This window comes from Filicampus tigris, chromosome 14 (genome assembly GCF_054856515.1).
Source record: "Filicampus tigris isolate MCC_2025a chromosome 14, RoL_Ftig_1.0, whole genome shotgun sequence".
In the NCBI taxonomy this organism is placed as follows: Eukaryota; Metazoa; Chordata; class Actinopteri; order Syngnathiformes; family Syngnathidae; genus Filicampus; species Filicampus tigris.
In genome coordinates this window covers 23,062,038-23,081,474 of record NC_141230.1, presented here as the reverse complement: position 1 = coordinate 23,081,474, position 19,437 = coordinate 23,062,038, and the positions used below count along the sequence as shown (strand labels likewise).

At 46.1% G+C, this 19,437-nt stretch overlaps 1 protein-coding gene across 11 annotated transcripts in view; it reads left to right on the top strand.

The window, feature by feature from the left end:
* Nucleotides 1-19,437, top strand: part of tns1b (tensin 1b) — a 93,247-nt gene that overhangs the window by 43,650 nt on the left and 30,160 nt on the right. For 9 of the 11 annotated variants that reach the window (XM_086051202.1, XM_086051194.1, XM_086051196.1 and 6 more), the window contains 3 exons: nt 5,375-5,413; nt 11,619-11,660; nt 17,390-17,439. In XM_086051202.1, the coding sequence (XP_085907328.1) occupies nt 5,375-5,413; nt 11,619-11,660; nt 17,390-17,439 (131 nt within the window). Of the gene's footprint in view, nt 1-5,374; nt 5,414-11,618; nt 11,661-14,448; nt 15,375-17,389; nt 17,440-19,437 lie in introns of those variants that run through there. The other 2 variants (XM_086051201.1, XM_086051200.1) reach the window with 2 other exon arrangements.

The window sequence follows — 19,437 nt, the reverse complement described above, 5'->3', positions numbered from 1 at the left end:
AAACTTGGAACGTTTGACTTGATTCTCGTAAGACGACAAATTTTTATCTCGGCAATACATCTTATTCATTTTTGTTTTGTCACGAAAAAAACATGACTTTATTATGATAACAGTTTGACTTTTTTCTCTTCTTTTTAATCCCTTCGGCGCTGAGTGGTTTACATGATGGTTAGCTTTGATTGGCATTATGAGGTCGTCCTTGGAAAAACGTCTCCCCCCGATAGCTTTGAACGCCCCCCCCCCCCCCCCCCGATGTAAACGTAGTCAGTCGATGACACGCCACGAAAGGCCTGCTTACAAGTCTTCATTTCCCATGTCCTTCTTCCCCGCCCTGCTCATGAGCAGCTGCCTGATGACATCACATGGAAAAATGTTTTTACTGGCTCAAAGATGCAAAACGGAAGATGTTTAAAAGGCTTCTTCACTTTCTGATGAGGCTTGGAAAGGGTGAAATTTCCACTGGTTGAGCTAAGGCGCTCATGAGCGCTCTCTTTGTATTGCTTAGCGGGCTTGAAAAAGGCGCTCGCTCGGATGGGGAAATTTCACTTCACTTTGGCTCCCACGAAAACATTGAATGTTTTTCCAGAATGGCAAACCTACTGTAGATAACCAACTCCAAATAGTCTCTTTCACTAAGTGCCAAAGTCTGCTTCACGGCGGCTCGCCTTCTGCAACCCCCCCGCCCGCCCCGGCCCCTCCCCGTCCTTGGACCCTTGGCTCGGTGCCAGGCGGCGAGAGCCTGGCGAAGTCGCGTAAATCAGCACGCCGCCCGCTCCGCTCCCCACCGCCGGCTGAAAGAGCTGGGCAAAAAAGACAACGTGACCGCCGCTAACTCGGCAACAAAAAGAGACAAGCGTAAGCCTTTCCCCTCTTCACACTGGCGGCCTGCTCGACGAAGGCAAGGTGGCAATGAACAGTCTGCGAGTGGCACAAGGCACACGCACACACGCACACACACACACACGCACACACCTTGTCACATGCCTGCAGTATCATGTACTGTATTTCATTTGTGGTGGGCAGCATCCTCGCTTCTCCAAAAGTGCGACTTTTCAGGAAATCAAACGCCATCTGGCTTGAGTTACCAAAAAACCGCATCCTTCAAGTTGGTATGATACTGTAAGCAGCAAACCTAGCAAAAGAAAGTGTAGATTCTCTCACTTCTTTCACCAGTAGGAAAAAAAAGTTGGTTTGTAGCTTTTTCCATTCGTCGTCATTCAGCGGTAGAATGTTGGTTGGGCGCACCAACAACAGCGGACCCCAAAAGTAGAATACAAATGAGGTTTTTTAGTGAAAAGATCCACATCAAGCAAAACAGGGATTTTGACTCTGATATTTCAGTTTTTGTGACTCCTCAAAAGATGAAACAACCAAAGCAAGACTGAGAAAGAGCTTTTGATAGCAAAATGAACCTTTATTTTACAGATGTACAACCAAGACGTGCGGCGTGAGCGATGCTCGCTCTCCGCACGGCTCGAGTTGAATGTCAGTGGCTTTTTTACATTTATTCCATGAATCGCATCTTTTCTCACCATAGCCAGACACACTCTCTTGACTCCCCGTTGGAATCCATCTCCAAATTGTGTCTGGTCGTGAGGCGCTTAAAGGTGTTGACATTTCTCTCCCGCATGATTGACGTGACAAGCCGACTCACTGCCTCAAGTTTTCTTCAACTCTCAAGCTGTGCTGATCTCAATCCAGAGTGATGCAACGCTGCCATCTACTGGCATCTGTTTGTCGTTAGAGTTTGTAGACACTTGAAATTCTTTGCTAAGCCTCTTGCGCCTGTTGAAAAATGTTCTTGACGACTATATTGAGTGGCGGCAGTACATGGTTGGATTCCACTTGGCGAATATCGAAATGTCCACGGCAATGAATGAGTTAAGTGATCTGTCGTAGCTTCGCATTTCCCAAGTCATATTGTTTAGCAGGACACGATGAGCCCGTTGATGAGCAAGACTTAGTGGAAAACAGGAAAACACCAGGAGAAAATAATCAGGAGCGCGCATGCCACAATGTCTGAAGTCCTCCTTTAAGCTTCTTGACGTGAATCGTAAATCAGCAGCGCTCAGACAGGAGTCGGTGCCCGAGCCAGGTGCTTCGACTCGTATCCACGCCACTGCTGCTCCGTCCAGCCCCGCTTGATATACTGTATTTGACCTTTTTCCACCAAGCTTTCAGCAAGACAAGAGAAATGTCATAACTCTCACAAAGACGCTGCCGTAAATCGAGAGTGAAGATGCCTCGATGCCTTTTCCCTTTGATGGCAGTCCCACACGAGCCTGCAGCCGGGCGCATCACCGATACAGCCAGCCTCCTCTTACCGCTTGCACCTCGCAAATTGAATTTGCACGCCGAATAGCTCCGCGGGATCTACGGTCGACCTGGATGAGCATAAAAGCACTCATTCTGAGGGCTGCGCGTGTTTTTGCCAGCAAAGACGACGACTGAGGAAAGTTGGCGGCTGCACACATTTCATTGGGAAAGCTGACTCGCGGGACGGAATTGTTGGCGTGTTTTGAAGCAGGCGTTTGACAGGTCTTGTTCGCACAGGAGCCAGTGACTGAAAGTCGCCGTGTCGTCAGCATTACGTAATGTGACTTGACAGCGGTTGCGTAATGCGACCGAGCAGCGAGTGCGTTATTAGCTGAGATGGAGCCGTGTGTAAATGAACACCGGCCGCTGACGTCCGACTTGGAGCTTTGTCCGCAGGAAATGGGCCCTCGCTTAATGTCGTTAACGCAAGCATGCGCGGAATGCAACAACACAATTATCCTTGATTATATTACAGTCATTTGAATACTCTCGATCGCATCAACACACGCTCTGACCGGGCCTCCTTCCCACGCACCGCAAAGCACAGACAAAGACTCTGTGTCCATTTTCACGGGTGACATTGCACACACGCGTTTTGCATTGTTGCCGCGGAACGTAGAAATTCAATTAAAGGTGCCCGTCGCAATCCCCGTTTTCATGGCACGTCCGCGAAATTGTCATCAAACTCTGACACTGACGCTGCGCTCCCATTGGACGGCGTAGGCAAAGAGAAGCCCCACCGGTCCAGAAGACACGCTTCCAGTCGGGGCTCGTTCGGGCAAATTCAGGCAAGTCGGAGTTTGCCAAAGTACATCCTGGAAAGGTCGCCCAAAATGGCTGCTTCAAACCAGAATGGCCCACTTCCAGTTTCATTTGGGCTGTGGGACGTTTTTGTGCGTCCACTTATGAGAAACATGTCCAATTAATTTCGCGTTTTTCGGTGAAATGGTGCTCAGCGCTAAACCAGCTTTGGAACCGATGGCCCTGCACCTCATTTTTCATGCCGTGTCTTTGAAATTGTCATCCATGCCACAATCTTCACACACTTGATGGCGTAGGCAAAAAAAGAAAAGTTTCACAATTTAGCTTTGCCAATTTAGGCAACCTGCTTCCCGTTGGGGCTCATTTAGGCAAATTCCCAAATTGGAGTTCTTCCAAGTAAGAATCCTGCATTTCACCCCAAACACTGGAGCTACTTTGAACCCAAAATGGTCGACTTCCTCCTCAATTTTGGGTTGGGTTGTTGAGACCTTTTCACCCAATGTCATAAGAAAAAAGATTTTGGGGGTCGACTCCCTGGAATACATTTGCCAAAGGTTTTTGTGCATGTTGAGGCCCGCGCATCAGGTGATTCCTTCTTTTTAAGAATAAGAAGAAGCACAATGACAAACCGACGTAACCAACCCAGTAACCTCTCAAGCAGCATCGTACTCCAACTGACATGCTCCTTGAGTATTACTTGTCTTGATCGTGAATCTTCTGGTGAGCTTTTCCTGCACTTGTGTGCCACCGTTTGGCCCTTGGGTCCTCCACTAGAGGGCCTCACTTGCAGTCCGTGTCTTGTGGGAGTTCCTTGCTGCGACTAGTGACAAAGAAGACATTTGACACGACGAGCGAATGTGAGCCAGTCGGACGTGGGCAGACCACCAACCCGCAGGTTGTGTGACAGCCATGCGAATAAATTAGTCAACTCCGAGAGAAATAAGATGCATTAAAGCGGTTGCTGGCGGCTCACACTGGATTCTTCGAATGCTAACATGTGACTGGGATTCTCGGCCGGTGGCTTGTCAGGTGAAAACACTGAGCAGGCCCAACGAGTCAAGGAGCTGGACGGCCACTTCAAGGCTGGGCAAAAGGAGAACAGCCTGTCGCTGCCCGCGATAAGACGGGCTAGAATAACTTGAAACTGTACCGTGGCACTGTAGCCACACGTCAAGCTGACAGCTGAAATTCTGAAAAAAAACCCCACCAAGGCATTCCATGGAGATGCCCTCACGCTTTATCAAAGCTTGGAAGCGGGGCCCACGTGTCAGGCGACTGACAAACGTAAATATCGGTGCAAGATATTTGGGGAAGCTAAACAAAAAGCGTTTATCGGTGCATTTGGGAACAAGTTCGACGTCTCGTCGGAATGTGCAAATCGTGTCGGATAGTAGTAACACAAACCAGATCTCCAGAGAGCCCGGACCTTGCACCCGTGCAATGAAATCATTAGTCTTTGGCTTTAGATGGAAGATTCTATTTTGGATCACCTCTTCCCGTGCCATAAGATGCCGTCAAAGCCCGCGATGTTAAGAAAGTAAGTAGTAGTTGTTGTCAAGGTAGTACAGTGAAGTCATACATCTCAAGTGTCTCAACTCCATCTTGTGATTGGATTGCCGATGGGCCCCCAAAATGGCAATGGTTGCCAAGTCTACAAATGAGCCGTATACAAATTGGAAGGCTGGGCTGGAAATGGAAATGACGTCCATGTACATTTGTAAAAACGATTGTTGGGAAAAAGCGATTACACATGTTCAGGACGCAAACATCCATTTGTCTTGATAGTCATGGCTGCCGTCTCCTGTTGGAGGCCGTTATCGGAGACGCGCTTCCTGTTGATGGCTGCTGAGATCCGTGTCGAGTCCGTCCGAGCGAGCCCGCGTGGCCGTCGCGTCAAAGGAGCCTCCCCGCAGGCGTCATGCTGCTGGCTTGCTCTTCCTCTTCAACGGGGACGTTTTGGCTTGAAAAGATCCAAATTCAGCCCTTGTCGTCGTGTTGTTCCCAACGCTGCCTTGCCCTGTAATCACGCTGCGGCCGGGACAACGCACTTTATTTGAAAAAACGGCTTGAGTGGCTTTTTTTGTTGTTGCTGTTTTTTCAAGCTAGGCCTCCATTATTTTGAGCGGATGGACATTGTCATGCATGCTCCCCTTGCTGCTGGACGTGTCCTTACGCCATGGGAAAGATTGGGGCCTCGAGCTGCTTTGTTGACTGAGAAAGTCCTCGTCAAACATGACCAAAAACCCCCCACAAAATATGTGTATATATTTGTTGACACACTGCTCTTTTGTTTTAGGTGTCTTCATCTTGTGTTCCGACGGCCAACTATGAGCTGGTGAGTGAAATTTTGTTGTCACCTTCATGTTGTAAACCAGGCCTCATTTTACTTCCCTCGCCACGATCATTCCAATTCCATCTCAAGCAGGTCGGATCAGTATTTTACAATACAATGACAATCGTACATTTGAGCTCTTTCTAAATGATTGATTGATCAGATGAACACGTTATTATGACTCCTTTCTCAAATGTAAAATTCCAGCCCCTGAGACCAGTTTGACTTGGCAATATGAAATTTGGCAGGCCCGTCCAGAGTGCTGAGACACCCCCCCAAAAAATCTCAAAAACCCCTGCTTTAAAATGCACATGAAGTCAGCCATTTTGGTTTCAAGCAGCCATGTCAAGGTCAGTGTGGCCATTTGCAGGGTTCTTCCAACGATGAGCGCCGTTCGGACATTTTGTCTTATTGCTGCAACATTTCAAGCTTTGTGCTTTGTAAACGTTGCCTCCCGGGCCACTTTGAGCCGCATGACGTTTGGCAGGCCTGTCGCAGTGGAGCCACAACAAAGGCTCCCGATTTTTTCAATTTGTCTGGTTGCTAACAAATGTGAACGCGTGTACTTGAAAGAGTGTAGCGGCAAAGTGTTTGTGACCCCAAAATATCGTTGGTGGAAGACTTTAATTAGGTCCGCAAGTAGTGCTGTCACGGCAAAATATTGCCGCTTGAATTCTTTTCAAATTTCCATGCGCAGCGACACAAGCGACTTGGAGAAGCGCTTTTCTGTTTCTATGTCTAGGAGACGTTTCGCCAATCTAAACCCACGGCAAATGTCGACATGCTTTTGGGAGCTATAAATCCAAAAGTTGTGCTCTGCATTCAACTGGGCAACAGCGAGATGAGCGCAGCGCGTTTCGGGAATGAGCTGTATGCCGATGACATATTTTGCTCTAACTGTGGAAGTGGGACGGAGTCCGAGTATGAAGTGGACTTGAAGAGAAGCGCAATCGCACACTTGCCTCTTTGCCTTTTTTGGTCATCAGGCGCTGCGGCGGCCATGCGGCCCGGCCGCTCACCCTCTTTCTTGAAAGCATGTTTTTCTCTTTCACTGCTTTTGGATGCTTGACAAACCCAAGCAAATATAGACCTCCCATTCCCCCCCACCCCCACCTTATGCACTTTCCTTTGCTCCCAGGGAAAATGCTTCCCCACGTTTCATGCAAAGACGCTGATGTAATGATGCAAGAGCATAGTATTAAAAAAAACATTCAAGGGGAGACATGCCTTCCGCATGAAGACATTCAAAGTTTGCATCTATTGGAGCTGCTTTCTCTTGAGGAAATGATCGCGTCGACCACAACAAACGTGACTTTTCAAACCGTCCTCTCGGCCTGGTTAAGTCAGACACTTTCACTTTGACAAATTAGCAAGCGCTTTGTTGCTTTTGGCACCCATTTCTCTCCGATTAATTGACAGCTAATCAATATCAAGTTATAATAATTACAACTACTTGCATAATCGATTAATCGTTTAGAGACCTTGTTGAACTTCAAATTGTCCAATTCATCAGACTTTCAGCCTCTTAGCATTGAATATTTTCCCAGATTTTGATTTGGAAAACAACAATCAATGGACGATTTTCCGACGAATGTTATAGACCAAAACAGTTTCTGAAATTGAAATAGTGTCCTTTTTTTTAATAAAAGAATGAAAATGATTTTTATGATTTAAAAAAAAAAAAACGATTGAAAAGCTAAAGGACAAATGAATCAATTATTAGAATAATCGATAGGTCAGTCAAATGGAAGTCAGATGGGATATGCTCCAGCTGGATGTTTGGATCGTTGGTGAGTTGAGGAGTGAAAATATAATCCTAATGGAGGTGAATTCCTTTGGCGTCTCCCATTGGGCTTTTTGCTTACATAAGAGGACGGACGTGACGAGTCCATTGGAGGGAGCAAGAATGCAACGATATTTTCGGGTCACATGTTGACATTGCCACGGCAAAGCTTTTCCCACAGAGACGATGGTCCTCTCTTCCAATTGTCTTGAAGGGATGGTCCTGAGGGATCTCTCCCACCCCAACCGCACACACACTTGAACCTAAGGGGATGGGAACCTGACACACACGCACGCACGCACGCACGCACACACGCGCGCCGTACTTGCCGTGTTGACATTTGTGGGCCACGCTGGGCTGTGTGAATGTTGCAGACGCATGAGAGAGGAGCAGCTGTGTGTTGCTATCACTCCGTGCAAACTTGCCAAGGACCGTAAACACTCAAACAACTGCGTGCGGATGGATCTAAAAATGGATGTTTTATCAACAAGATGAAGTGACACAAAATGGTCATCATGTTGAGAATGTTGACACTGATGCTTGGAACTTTGGATTCCAAACTTGATGCATGCCGGTGTGTGTGTTTTGCATTTCCTCTGACTTTTTATGGACAAATGTTTTCTAAACACTACATGAAGACAACTCAGTTATTATTATTCACTGAAAAACTCCACGTAGATTGTGTGAGTGTGTGTGTGTGTGTGTTTTTGGGACACAGGCTGAGATGCCACAAGATGGTGCCACTGCCCTCTCCAGATCAGAAAGTAGCACACTTCTCCTCAAAAAGCATGTTGTACTGAGAGATCTCCACTAAGAGACTAGCTTTGCATGTTGTGAGAGAGGTACAGCAAGTTTAGCCTGGGTTGGTATAAAGACTCTTTGGTTGCCTTTTTTTATTTATTTAGCTGAATCCAATAATCTGTCAGCCATTTGTTTTTAAGGCTGATATTTTCAATTGAGTTTTATGTCATTGAATGCTCACCTTTCCAATGAGCACGTACTGCAGTTTTATTTCCATCCACCAGGAGGCGCTCTTGAGCGCTCAACTTTGGCTGCTCGGGGGTGAGCCATGCGCGGCAAGAATTGCGCTAGAAAATACTCCATCACGATCGGACTTTATTGGGGCGTTTGCAAACAATTTCCCCAGAGGACGTGCGATGATGTCATCCTTGTAATGGCCGCAGAGGCTGGAGGAAAGCGCGCCTTTGAGCCGGCACACACCCTTGGCTATGCTCTTTTGCGGATGCCAAAATTGTGCCTTTCTACGGTTGTCGTTACAGTTGCATTCCTCTCTGGGCGCAAGGCGACGCGTGCTAATTACGCCAAAGAAATGTGCCATGGTAGCGGCCGTCAGCCCACATCAATCATTTAGAAAGAGTTACTCTTTTGTGCCTGGCAATTTTTTCTTCTAACACTTCAGGTGGGTCTGCCTGTCTCGCAGCCGCACGCTTAGGCCCAAAGTGGTGATTTGAAGCGCGGCGCCGTCCCCGCTCAGCGGCCCGGGCGGGCCCGGCTCAAGATGAAATGCTGTATATTTAGCCCCGGGTGCCCCCCCCCCCCAAAAGAAAGGCAGCGCTGTGGCTTGATGTATTCCTGCCAGTCAGGGAGGAGGAAACTCCCTTGCTTCTTGCTGCTGCTTCTTCTCCGCAAGTGGGCTGTCATTTGCCCGCTCAAAGCAGCTTGTGTGTGTGTGCGAAAGCAAGCACGAGGCAAAGTGGCACTCCTCATAGGGCGGAGTGCCACTTTCCCGCTCCGCATATCCAACACATATGCTTAGATATTAGCCAATACGCACACACGAGCACACGCGTGAAGACACGCCGACAGCGAGCATCTGGCAGCAATTGCAAAAGCGGAAATGCACACGTCGGCCTGGCTGTCGTGTTTTTCCCGCCGGAGGCACAATGGCTCTATTTGTGTCGGAATGGCTGCGGCGGCAAACTTGCGGCCGCCGCAGCCATTCCTCTCGCTGCTTTTAGCGCATCCGTCTGACGCTGCCTTTTTGCTTCATTTTGAGGAGCAACAACAACAACACGCACCCCCCCCCCCCCACACACACACACACGCTGTTATCCATCTCCAGTGTTTTAGCTCAGAGCAATTGATGGCAGAAATCTGGACACTTCGACAAAATAAAATCTATTAAAGGTGGCATATTTTTTTTTTCTTAAAGGGGAAGTCAACCCAAACCTATTTTTTTTCCAAGAATATGTTCTCTGCAGGCCCACTAGTTGAAAACACGGCCGATTAATATTGTATTTGTGGTACAATGGCCTTGCTTCAGCTAGTGGACCTGCATAAAACACATTTTTTCAAAAATACGTTTGGGTTGACTTCCACTTTAAATTGGCTACTGGAGTGTCAAATAGCTTGTGGGTCTGCAAAATGGATTTCAAAGATTTCCAAAATGTGCCTAACTACAAATGGGGTGAGGCAATAAAAGCAAGACAATGAATCAATGACTCCTCCCCACCTTAGCTTGTGGCCAATTAAAAGCTCGGAAGGATTGTGACGCAACATCCGGTGAATCTGGCGGCCTCGGTCCAAGATGAAGAAGCATATTTTTGGTAGAAGAAGCAAACAGGACTAAAGTTGTCTTTTTTTCAAGAGCATTGTCCTCTTCTTTTTTCGAGAGCGTCTTTTGCACAATAAAACACTCTTCATTTGTTCAACTTTGATTTGATGATCATGTTTTGACTTTATCTTGACTGTCCTACATCTACTGATAACCACTTTTAACTGCGGCAAAATACAGACAGTAGGCTTTTTTTTTTTTAGATTTTGGTGACACATGACTCATTTTTACTTGGGAAGAGGAAACTTTTGGGCATTTAAGGGTACGCCTTGTAGTAAAAAATGAAAAGTGTCTCCCCTATAAGATGTTTTTGGTGCCACCATGTTTGGCAGTCAGTCACTCTTCTCGACAGGGAGGCAGGCCGCACTTCAGGCAGAGCTTTTTCTTCCCGCTTAGCGGTCTGCAGTGTATTCCTGGCCTTCGTCAGCCAGACTGTAATTTCGCTCCCCAATTTAGTCACCAAAGTCCAGGGAAGCTTTTTACACACGCAGGAATGCTGAGCGTCATCCACTTTTCACTGCTCGTGAGGATGCTGCCAGTTGTCGTCCGTCCAAAACGCTGCAATTCAGCTGCTCGGACGGACCCTCCCCCACTTTTGCCTCTTTGACTTGATAACTCACAAACACACTCCGCAAAGTTAAGAAAATTGCTTGTTTGTAAATCCATAGGCAGCTCGCCGGTTATCATGTTGGCTACACCATGCCCTGAAAACTCACCCAATTGAACATTTTGCGGAATCAAACTCACTCAGTCGCACATCCTGAAAAATAAAAAGTTGGAAAAAATGACCCCGTGGACACGGACATTTTGCTTTGAAGCCGCCATTATTGGAGCAAATTCCTGCAGTAGTGCCCTCGGAAATTCAGACCAAAAATGTCACCCACTGTCACAACATTTGGGTGGGCGCCTCTGTGATTACAGAGCATGCCAAAAAGGTGCCAAGGTCCCATGCCCGCAATGGATCAGGAAGTCGGCCATTTTGCTGTGAAGCAGCCATTTAAGGTTGCAAATTGCAGAGATTCAATTTGCCAAGTAAGCCTCAATCAGAAGCGGGTGTCCTCCACCGATTGGCACCGCTCGATTGCAAAGTCAAACTTTGGTGGGCACTTTCCAAAGTCGTTTGAAACAGACAATTTGGGCTGAAAATACCATATGGGAATGTCTATCACCAGGATATGTTTATTTTTATTTTATTTTTTTTAATCTGCACATACATAATTTAGTGTTCATTTTCACTTTTGGATTGTGCTCATGAAGTGTCCGAGTCCTTTGATGGAAGGTCAAGTGTTAGCTTGCTGTACCGATCGGCTACTGCACTGAAAAAAAATGTTGCCATGTTGAATTTACTCCATTTTTTTGTGTGGCTGCACAAAATCAAATCCTCTGGGTCCAGATATATTTGTGGAAGTAGACTATCCATCCACTTCAACATGAATGTAAATCCAGATGATTGGCGGAATAAAATGGAGTAAATTCACAAGGCTGCATTTTTTTCAGTGAATGAAGAAGGCGCGTCTGGGGGGCTCTTTCTTTCTTGCTGGCTGCTGCTCTTTGCCGCTTTTGCTTTGCAGCACTCTCTCACCGCTCATGGCTGTATAAGGAAAAGCCAGTCGTTCGCTGCGGGCTAATGGAAGCAGCCTCGTCTCTTTGAGTAAATATTTGCGCAGCGGAGTAATAGATGGGCCCGCACGTCCGAGGTGGAGTCCCGTCTCGCTCGAAGGCCACATTAGGGCAAAGAATGGTGCGCGGGAAGGGCAGATTCCGCCATGGCGCGTGACGTCGCGCCAAGCGTTGCAAAGCAAACGGTGACCTCACTTGTTGTCTCTCTCGCTCTCTTTTCTCCCGAACAGGCGCCCACCACCGAGCTGCCTCTCAAACACGTCGACACCATGGTGAGTGGCAAACTCGGCTTTTCTTCTCTTCATTTGCAAACGAAGCCCAAAAGCTTCCGGCCCAGAGGCCTTTATGTTTGTTTTCATGGAGAAGGCACATGAAGCCGATCCAAAGGGGTCATGAGCATCTCCAGAAATCATGTTGCAAATCGCCACATTTCTTCACGCTGACGACATTTTTCCCAATGACATGTTTTTTGATTTTTCATTTTTATCCGAAATGATGTTTACCTTTTGAATCACACCAACTGCCAATAATTCATACACGCGCACCTGTAAAGTTAATTTATCTTCAGGATGAAACTCATTTGGCCTTTGCCGTATTGCTGTGCAATGAATCGAAATTCAATGGCATCATCGTAAAAAACGATTATTAATATGCATTTATACCCAATGCACCGTTGGTATACACAAGGAAATCATACTTGAATTTTAATACATTGGCACCTTTTTTTATTTTATAAAAACACATTTGATACATTTTGTTTGATCCTAAAGGACCTTACGTAATTAAAAGTGTTTCAAAGGAATTTACTTGTATTTTTTAGGTTTAAACCTCCTCTTGTTTTGTACCCAAAAGTAATTGGGATTTCCAAAATAATGGGCATAATGGGCAGCCCTGCCTTGCCGTCATTGATCAAATTGCCTGAAATTGACCCGCGTGCATGCCAGAAGAATTTGCTTGCCAATGTCGTGAAAATGTCCGAGTTTGGTTCGACTCGGTAAGATTGCGGAGGGGTGCGGTCGGGCTCCCGGACGTCGTCACGCCAACGTGGATGCAAAGCGACGGGCCGGGCGGTGGCGGCGGCAAACATCCTTTCTGCGCTCGAGGCCACAGCCGATTGGCTTCCCAACACACACAGGCAATACATCACACGCTGCCATTAGCAGCTGATTTGTCACCAGCAAAATGTGTCTGCTTCAAATTTGGGCCTCCGCGCGCAAGTCGTTTCAAGTTCAGCTGAGTGTCGCCCGCCTGCAAAGGTTTGTCAAAACCGCACGTTTGTGGGAACATAAAGGAAATGTTCAATTTTAGCATATGCATACTATTTTTTTTCTTTTTCTTAAACCAGGATAAACATGCCTGGTTGAGCCGTAAAGGCGGGCGGCTGATGATTTTTTTTTTTGGAATGGGGCCACATGAGAAAGTGGAGCAGCTGTTGAGGGCCACGCCAACATGCTAACCTCAACTGTGGCCCATATTCATTTTTCATTTGAAGCATTCTATTGATAAAGCTGACGCTTGAGTAGACGAGCAAGCTCTACGTCGTCGTCAGTGGGAAGCGCGTGTTCAACAAAGTGACAAGCCTTCGTTCAAACGATTCCCTTTGGGATGATCGGAACGGTCCGCAATTCCACATTGGAACTGCCCAAATGATATGGACGTGGTTGTTGGTGATTAGGGCCAGGGAGGGTGATCCTCCTCATTATTTTGATCAATCGTTTTACGACCATTACTATGGGGAATGCCTGCATTTTTATTGCACTATTCTTCAACAAACATGTCAACAGTTTTCAGTGCAAAATGAAACTTTTGAAACTCTGAACAAATAAAAAACACCCAAGAATTTAAAATTCACAAAGGGCTAAGTGAAGTGCAACCAGGAAGTTCTGATGATGGATTTTGATCCCATTGGAGGCACTAGCTCCTCAACGCTAATTGTTGCCGTCCTTTCTCCTCTCGACATGACTCGCTCTCATCAGTCCACCAGACTTTAGTTTTCAGACTTTAGTTTAAGCTGCTTGTCATTTAGGCCGTTTAATCAAGCCTTGAGCATGACTTTGCCCCCTAGTGGTTGGCTGACTACTGGTTGTGCCCGATTAGAGCCCCCATTTTAAATGTCAACATGTTCGACGATAAATTAAACCAGGGATTACGGTATTCTAATCTATTGTGCTGCACTTGTACCTGCAAGTAATCATCACAACTACTCATTGCTTCAATGATTCCTCGTGTCCCTTCCAAACGTGCAAGGCGCGCGCGATCAAGATGTCGTTTGGAGCGATTCCATCGCAATGTGGTCAGCGCAATGGCTGCGGGGTGGCTCAAGCGGTCGCAGTCCCTCTACCGTCACATTTCTGCGATCACATTGATGTGGCGTTCGCATGCACTGTGCAATCCCACGATTGAGCGTGTTGAGAGTTGGCACGTTTGAGTGCGTGCAAAGTCTTTTGACGTGCGCGCAGCTGCTCCCGTCGATCCGGGAGCATCGCCGGGTCGGCCTCGGTCACGTTTGGGGGCTCGCTGTCTGACCGCGCCTCCTCGCCTCGCGGCGTCGCGCACATTTTTCTCATGACTACACAAAGCGTCGGCACATCCGCCTCGCCCGCAACCCCCAGCCCACTTTTTTTTCTTAAGTTGAGGTTCCGTTGTCAAATTGAACATTCCTGCACACATTACAGGACAATTGGACAAGCACACAACAGAATGGGACAAGGGGCAAAACAAAAACAAATAAAGCAACAAAATGAGACACAACAAATTTGTTGGGGAGCGAAATTAGAGTAATAATAATAATAATAATAAAAATGATATAATTTTATTTTTAAAAAAGTGCTTAAAATATGCACATTTTGACATTGGTGTTTTCTTTCTGCTCCGACTTTGATGAGGCCGTGTGTCTTTTCAAGCATGTCCATGCAATTTTCTGTCATTTTTTATGAGATATCGTCCAAGATGGCAATCGGTATCACACAGAGCCTTCGTTACGCAAATCGTGTTTCATGTGAAAGTCGAGCAAAAATTCACACAATTTGGCAATTTTCGCAGCAAAAAAAAGTTAACGCCAAAGCACAACCACTACTTTTAGTAACAATCACACTACACACAAACACTGATTGTATGTCCATTTTTTGCAATTTTCTTATTTTTACGTGAATGGTGTTTCCGCATTACAGACATCGCATTAACGTGAAAATGTAATTTTTTCTCCCAAAATTGGACTGAAGTGTTTTTCACAGGACACGAGACGACACGACGATTTGTTCTTGATAGCTTCTTCGGCCACAAATGTACTGGAGCGGTCCACTTCGGCTCACATTTGGGGGAATGTGGCACATGAGTTGCACGTGCTTGTTTTGCACATTTTACGCTTGCAAATTTGCGCGCGTGTGTTCAGTTGAACGTTTGTAAAGCTCGTGGGAGGGAGAAAAATACGATGTTCGTGCTCTCTCTATTGTGTGAACTTTTACCTTTTGTGGTTGCTTCTGCAAAGTGTCACTCAGCAAGTCTCACATGTCGATCCCAAGATACAAAAGCGTCCGTGTGGCCGCGTGGGAGCGCGCACGTGGGCGAAGGGGCCGGAGGAAAGTTGAATTCGAGGTGAGAGAGAACAAGATGCCAGTCCGGATGGGAGGGGCCGGGAAGAGAGACAGAGAGAGCGAGTGAGAGAGAGGAGGGGGCCAACCCAGACGGGCTTGACGACGAGCATCCGGGGGGACGGCAAAGAAAGAAGCGCGGCGACGGCGGCGGCGGCGGCGGCGGGGGCTGGAGGATGCGTCGGGCCAGCGCAGGGAAGCCAACAAAATAGGGAGCCCTTTGCCTTTTCTTTTTTTATTTATGTATTTGTTGTTGTTGTTGTTTGTTTCCCGCCCTTGAGTGGCCGGCAAGGCAAAGTTTTGTGGCTGGAGATGAACAGAGAAGGTTCTTTGAGAAGGCGGCTCTCCTCCCTCAGGGGGGCATGGCGGTGGAGTACGGGCTACGTTTTCGGGAAGGTAGGCAGGATTGTTGAAAGCTCTCCTGTTATGCTGTGGGTCAAATCGACCCAAGGCGCTAAAATGATTTTTTCCCTGCTAGCTTATTAATAAGGATACGTGATGAGTTTTCATTTGGTTCTTTTCCAGATTTGGAAACATTTGTATGTCCAGGGTCAAATTGACCCAGGATATTATTGCTATTCACAAGAAAAATATATATATAAGGAAGGTCAACTTTTTGATGTCCAGTATTTGATGCTGTTGTTGTTGTTGTTTCTTGGCATAGCATAATTTGACAAAAGCCTGGGTCAAATCGACCCAAGTAAATGAAAGTTGTGTGGTATTTTTTTGCTTTTGTTCATCTAGTAATGGTATTAATAATCAAACAAAAAAAATGTTTATTGGGATTTTTTGGTTGTTTTGGAAACTTTTGTAAACTTAAATATTGCTTCGGGTCAAACAGACCCAGGTTGTCACTGTTGTTCATCAGACACGAAAAAGGGAGAGTCTCCTTATCTCCTTATGTCCAGTATTTGCTGTTATGGTATGCTGTTTGGCTGTTTCTCATCAAGTACTGTATAATGTGACATATGCATTATAAGAGCATTCTTATGTTGTGGGTCAAATTGACCCAAGTACTTAAATTATACAAGTAACCTTTCCAGTTTAAACGTTAGTCTGCTCGCTGATGAGGTAAAAACAATATTTATTGTTTGCCCTCGCCCACTGCTTCTAATCATTAAGCATGACCCCGGGTCAAAATGACCCAGGAACGGTATAATTATTCCTGAGAAATGAACATGAGCATAAGCTGTACATTCCTTTTTGTCCAGCACTTTATGCTTGTTTTGGTCATCTTGGTTACAACACGCTTTGACCATATCTGTGCACAATTTGACCCTCAACAGTACAAATCCTGTTATGTGTTGCGGGTCACATTGACCCAGGTAGATTATTGCTGCTCCTGGTAAACTAACGTGTGTTACGCCGGTGTCGCTGTTCGCATGCTGCAAGCTCTTCTTTTGCTGGGCTGCTTTCTCAGACGCTTCGTTTGTTTGTCCCCAGATGGTTTGCATCTGGGAACAGGCTTTCAACAACGCACGCACACGCACGCATGCACGCACGCATGCACGCACGCACGCACGCACACCCCAATAGCAGCTTCTACCTCAAAGTCTTTTCAGTGCCACGCCTCCTTCATTTTTCTTATATTTTTCCTGAATGGAGAAAAAAGAAAGAGCTTTTGACTTTTGGATTGCGTGGTGTTCAGGGACGATGCAGACGTTGTTGATGTGCTTGTGAGCCAAATATTGGTGAGTTCTCTCAACTTTTTGGACGGGACTTGAAAGGTGACGTCACCTGCGGCCACTTCAGTCCGCTTCCGTCCGACACAAACCACATTGGAAAAGCTGCTTGTGTTTGACAAACGTCTTCATGTCTTCGCGCTCAAACTTTTTGTCCTTGCACCACTTTCTGTTGGTCGCAATCATCGTTTTCATTCTTATAAATTCCGACAATTTTATTGGCTTTTTTTGGGACTTGCCGGTTGTTGCAAACCTGGCCATCCAGAAAAGGCATTTGAAAATGTATTTTGCATTTGAGTGGGAACAATTTTGCGTGAAATTGTCAAGCACACCTTCAAATTGTAAAGTGAAACAATTGAACGCGATTGTTTGCAGACACATCGTGTCTCCTTGGTTTCATCTGCCGCTCGCTGAAGCCACCACAGTCGGGCAACGAATCTCCTGACATCCCTGGCCTGGATATAAAACGAGAGGGTGCCAAATCACTATGTTGGCATTGGCCTGTCTTGTAATAGCTCCTCCTCCCCCCACTCTCAATGTGTTAGTTGGCATCAAGATGTTACACGATGGTGCCAAAGCACTACTTTTCCATTCGACAGGGCTATGGCTGTGGCAATAGAGGGCCGCAGTGTGGTTGTGAAGTCCACTCGTTGCATCCGGCAACTGACTGCATTCGAGTTGCTGGAAAAATGACTCTTTCTTGATCTTTCTTGATTTTGTGTTTGACAGGGCTCAACGAAATCCTCCAAAAGCATCGAATCACGGCGCAGACCTTCCAGGTAGGATCTGTTTTGTTTTTCGCTGTGGTCGTTGGGCAGAATAACACAAACCCTCCTGGCACGTTGCGAGTCGAATTGACCCTGAAACATCAAGTGCTGAAAAGTCAGGAGGGTTATTGAAAGAGAGATGATGCGTTGCCTTATTTCTTTTTTAAGGCTTTTTCAGACACAAAACGGCCACAAAAAATGACACGCGCGACTTCCCTCGATCGTAACTCAACTTCTGTGCTGAACTGGACTCAACTTTCCCAGCTAAATACTAACAACCCGGACCAAACGTGGCTCCTCCCTTCCCTGACATACAAAGCTTGTTTCTCAGTCGACATCACTTCAATAATACTTCCTTGACACCAATTACTACTTTGTTATTAGCCAGGGCTTTGCCGCCATCGTGTGGTATCTCAGAGAAATTCACCAATTGGTGAGAAGCGCAGATGAAATCAGTCAGATAGGAACGTTTAGAAAAGGAGGCAGGTAGACGTGCTCAAATCATACCAGAATTTGACGGTGAGAGTGTTTGCCTCGTGCTTGGTGATGAAAAAGTTCCAGGCAGCAATTGGAGGGGCCCCAGATGTGAAGCACGTTTTCTTGTACAGTAAAACCAGGACCGGCTCTCCCACATGTTCGGAGTAATTTCCTGTGGGCTGCTCGCAGATGACCAATGTGGGAAATATGAAGCTGTGTGAGTGTGAAGGGTCTCGTCTTGCTACAACCGCCCTCCACTCGTAAACCTTCACGGTGGACAATAAAAGTCTCGTGTTCGCAGTGTTGGCCAGGACGCTGACACGAATTTGGGGAGGGCACGCCAAGCCTCTGAAGTGACCCGATTGGAACCTTGCAATAATCTTGGAAAATGTATAATCTGCTGCCCTTATGTTTTTACTTCACTTTTCCCAAAATAATAAGAAGAGATAGAATTAAAAGAAAGTACAATTATCATGGTATGCATTTTGGGGGGCTAAAATGTCATATCCAATCAAATTGTACATTATTTATGTCGCACGTAAAAATGCAACTCGGTGCTATACGATGAAACCATCAAAATACAACGTAAACAGAAGATCCGCTCGAAGACCCGCTCCCTCCTTCCCTCCATTCCTCCACGCACTATGCACAAAGATAGATATCCACAAACACACGCGCACACGTATAAGCTGACGAACTGGGATTTAAATAAATAAATACAAGACATGGCAATGTACAGAGAAACCATATGAGGAAAGAGTTACTTACTGGCACGGTGACTTTTTGTCCTTTTTGGCCTTGAAAAATGTTCTGGTTTCGCTGCATTGCTTTCACGCCTTTCGGTTGGCACAAAACAAAGACGAAAAAGCAAAAACAAAACACTTTTCGGAATCATATCCAACTCGTGCGTTGCGTATGAATAGGTTTTTGAATTTACGCAGAGCTGTGCAGTCGATACATTATAACAATGGCTTCTTTTTTTGGCTTCATACCCACAAGCACATGTATTGAAATCACATGTGGTGGATTATTTCCAGCAGTTAAGAGTCATCTTTTCCAGTCTACCGGTCGACTTGTAATGAGGTAACCCTCCTGTTGTGTTGGTTTCTTTGCTCCACTAGAACGGGTACGGCGGCTCGTTGGTCACTGGGCCCCGCTGCAGGTGGAATCAGCAAAAAAAAAAAAAAAAAACACCAAAAAGGAAAACACCACTGTCAACTATTCAGACAATATTGAGTGAAAACAGGAGGAAATGTCGCGGGTCAAATGGACCCATTTCAAAATGTGGAAAAAACATTTGATGTATTTATTATTTTCCTTTTCTTTTTAAAAATGATTGAAAAACTAGAATTGATTGAATATTTTGAATTTTAGTACATGTCTTTTTGATGATTAAACGCAGAGCAGGTCATTTTGACCCATACATTTTGGTGGATCACAACAAAGGGATAAATAAACCATGTATGAGCGTTTGCAAATTCCAAAAATACATTTGAAAATCAGACAAGAACACAATTTAAGCTGCTCATCATT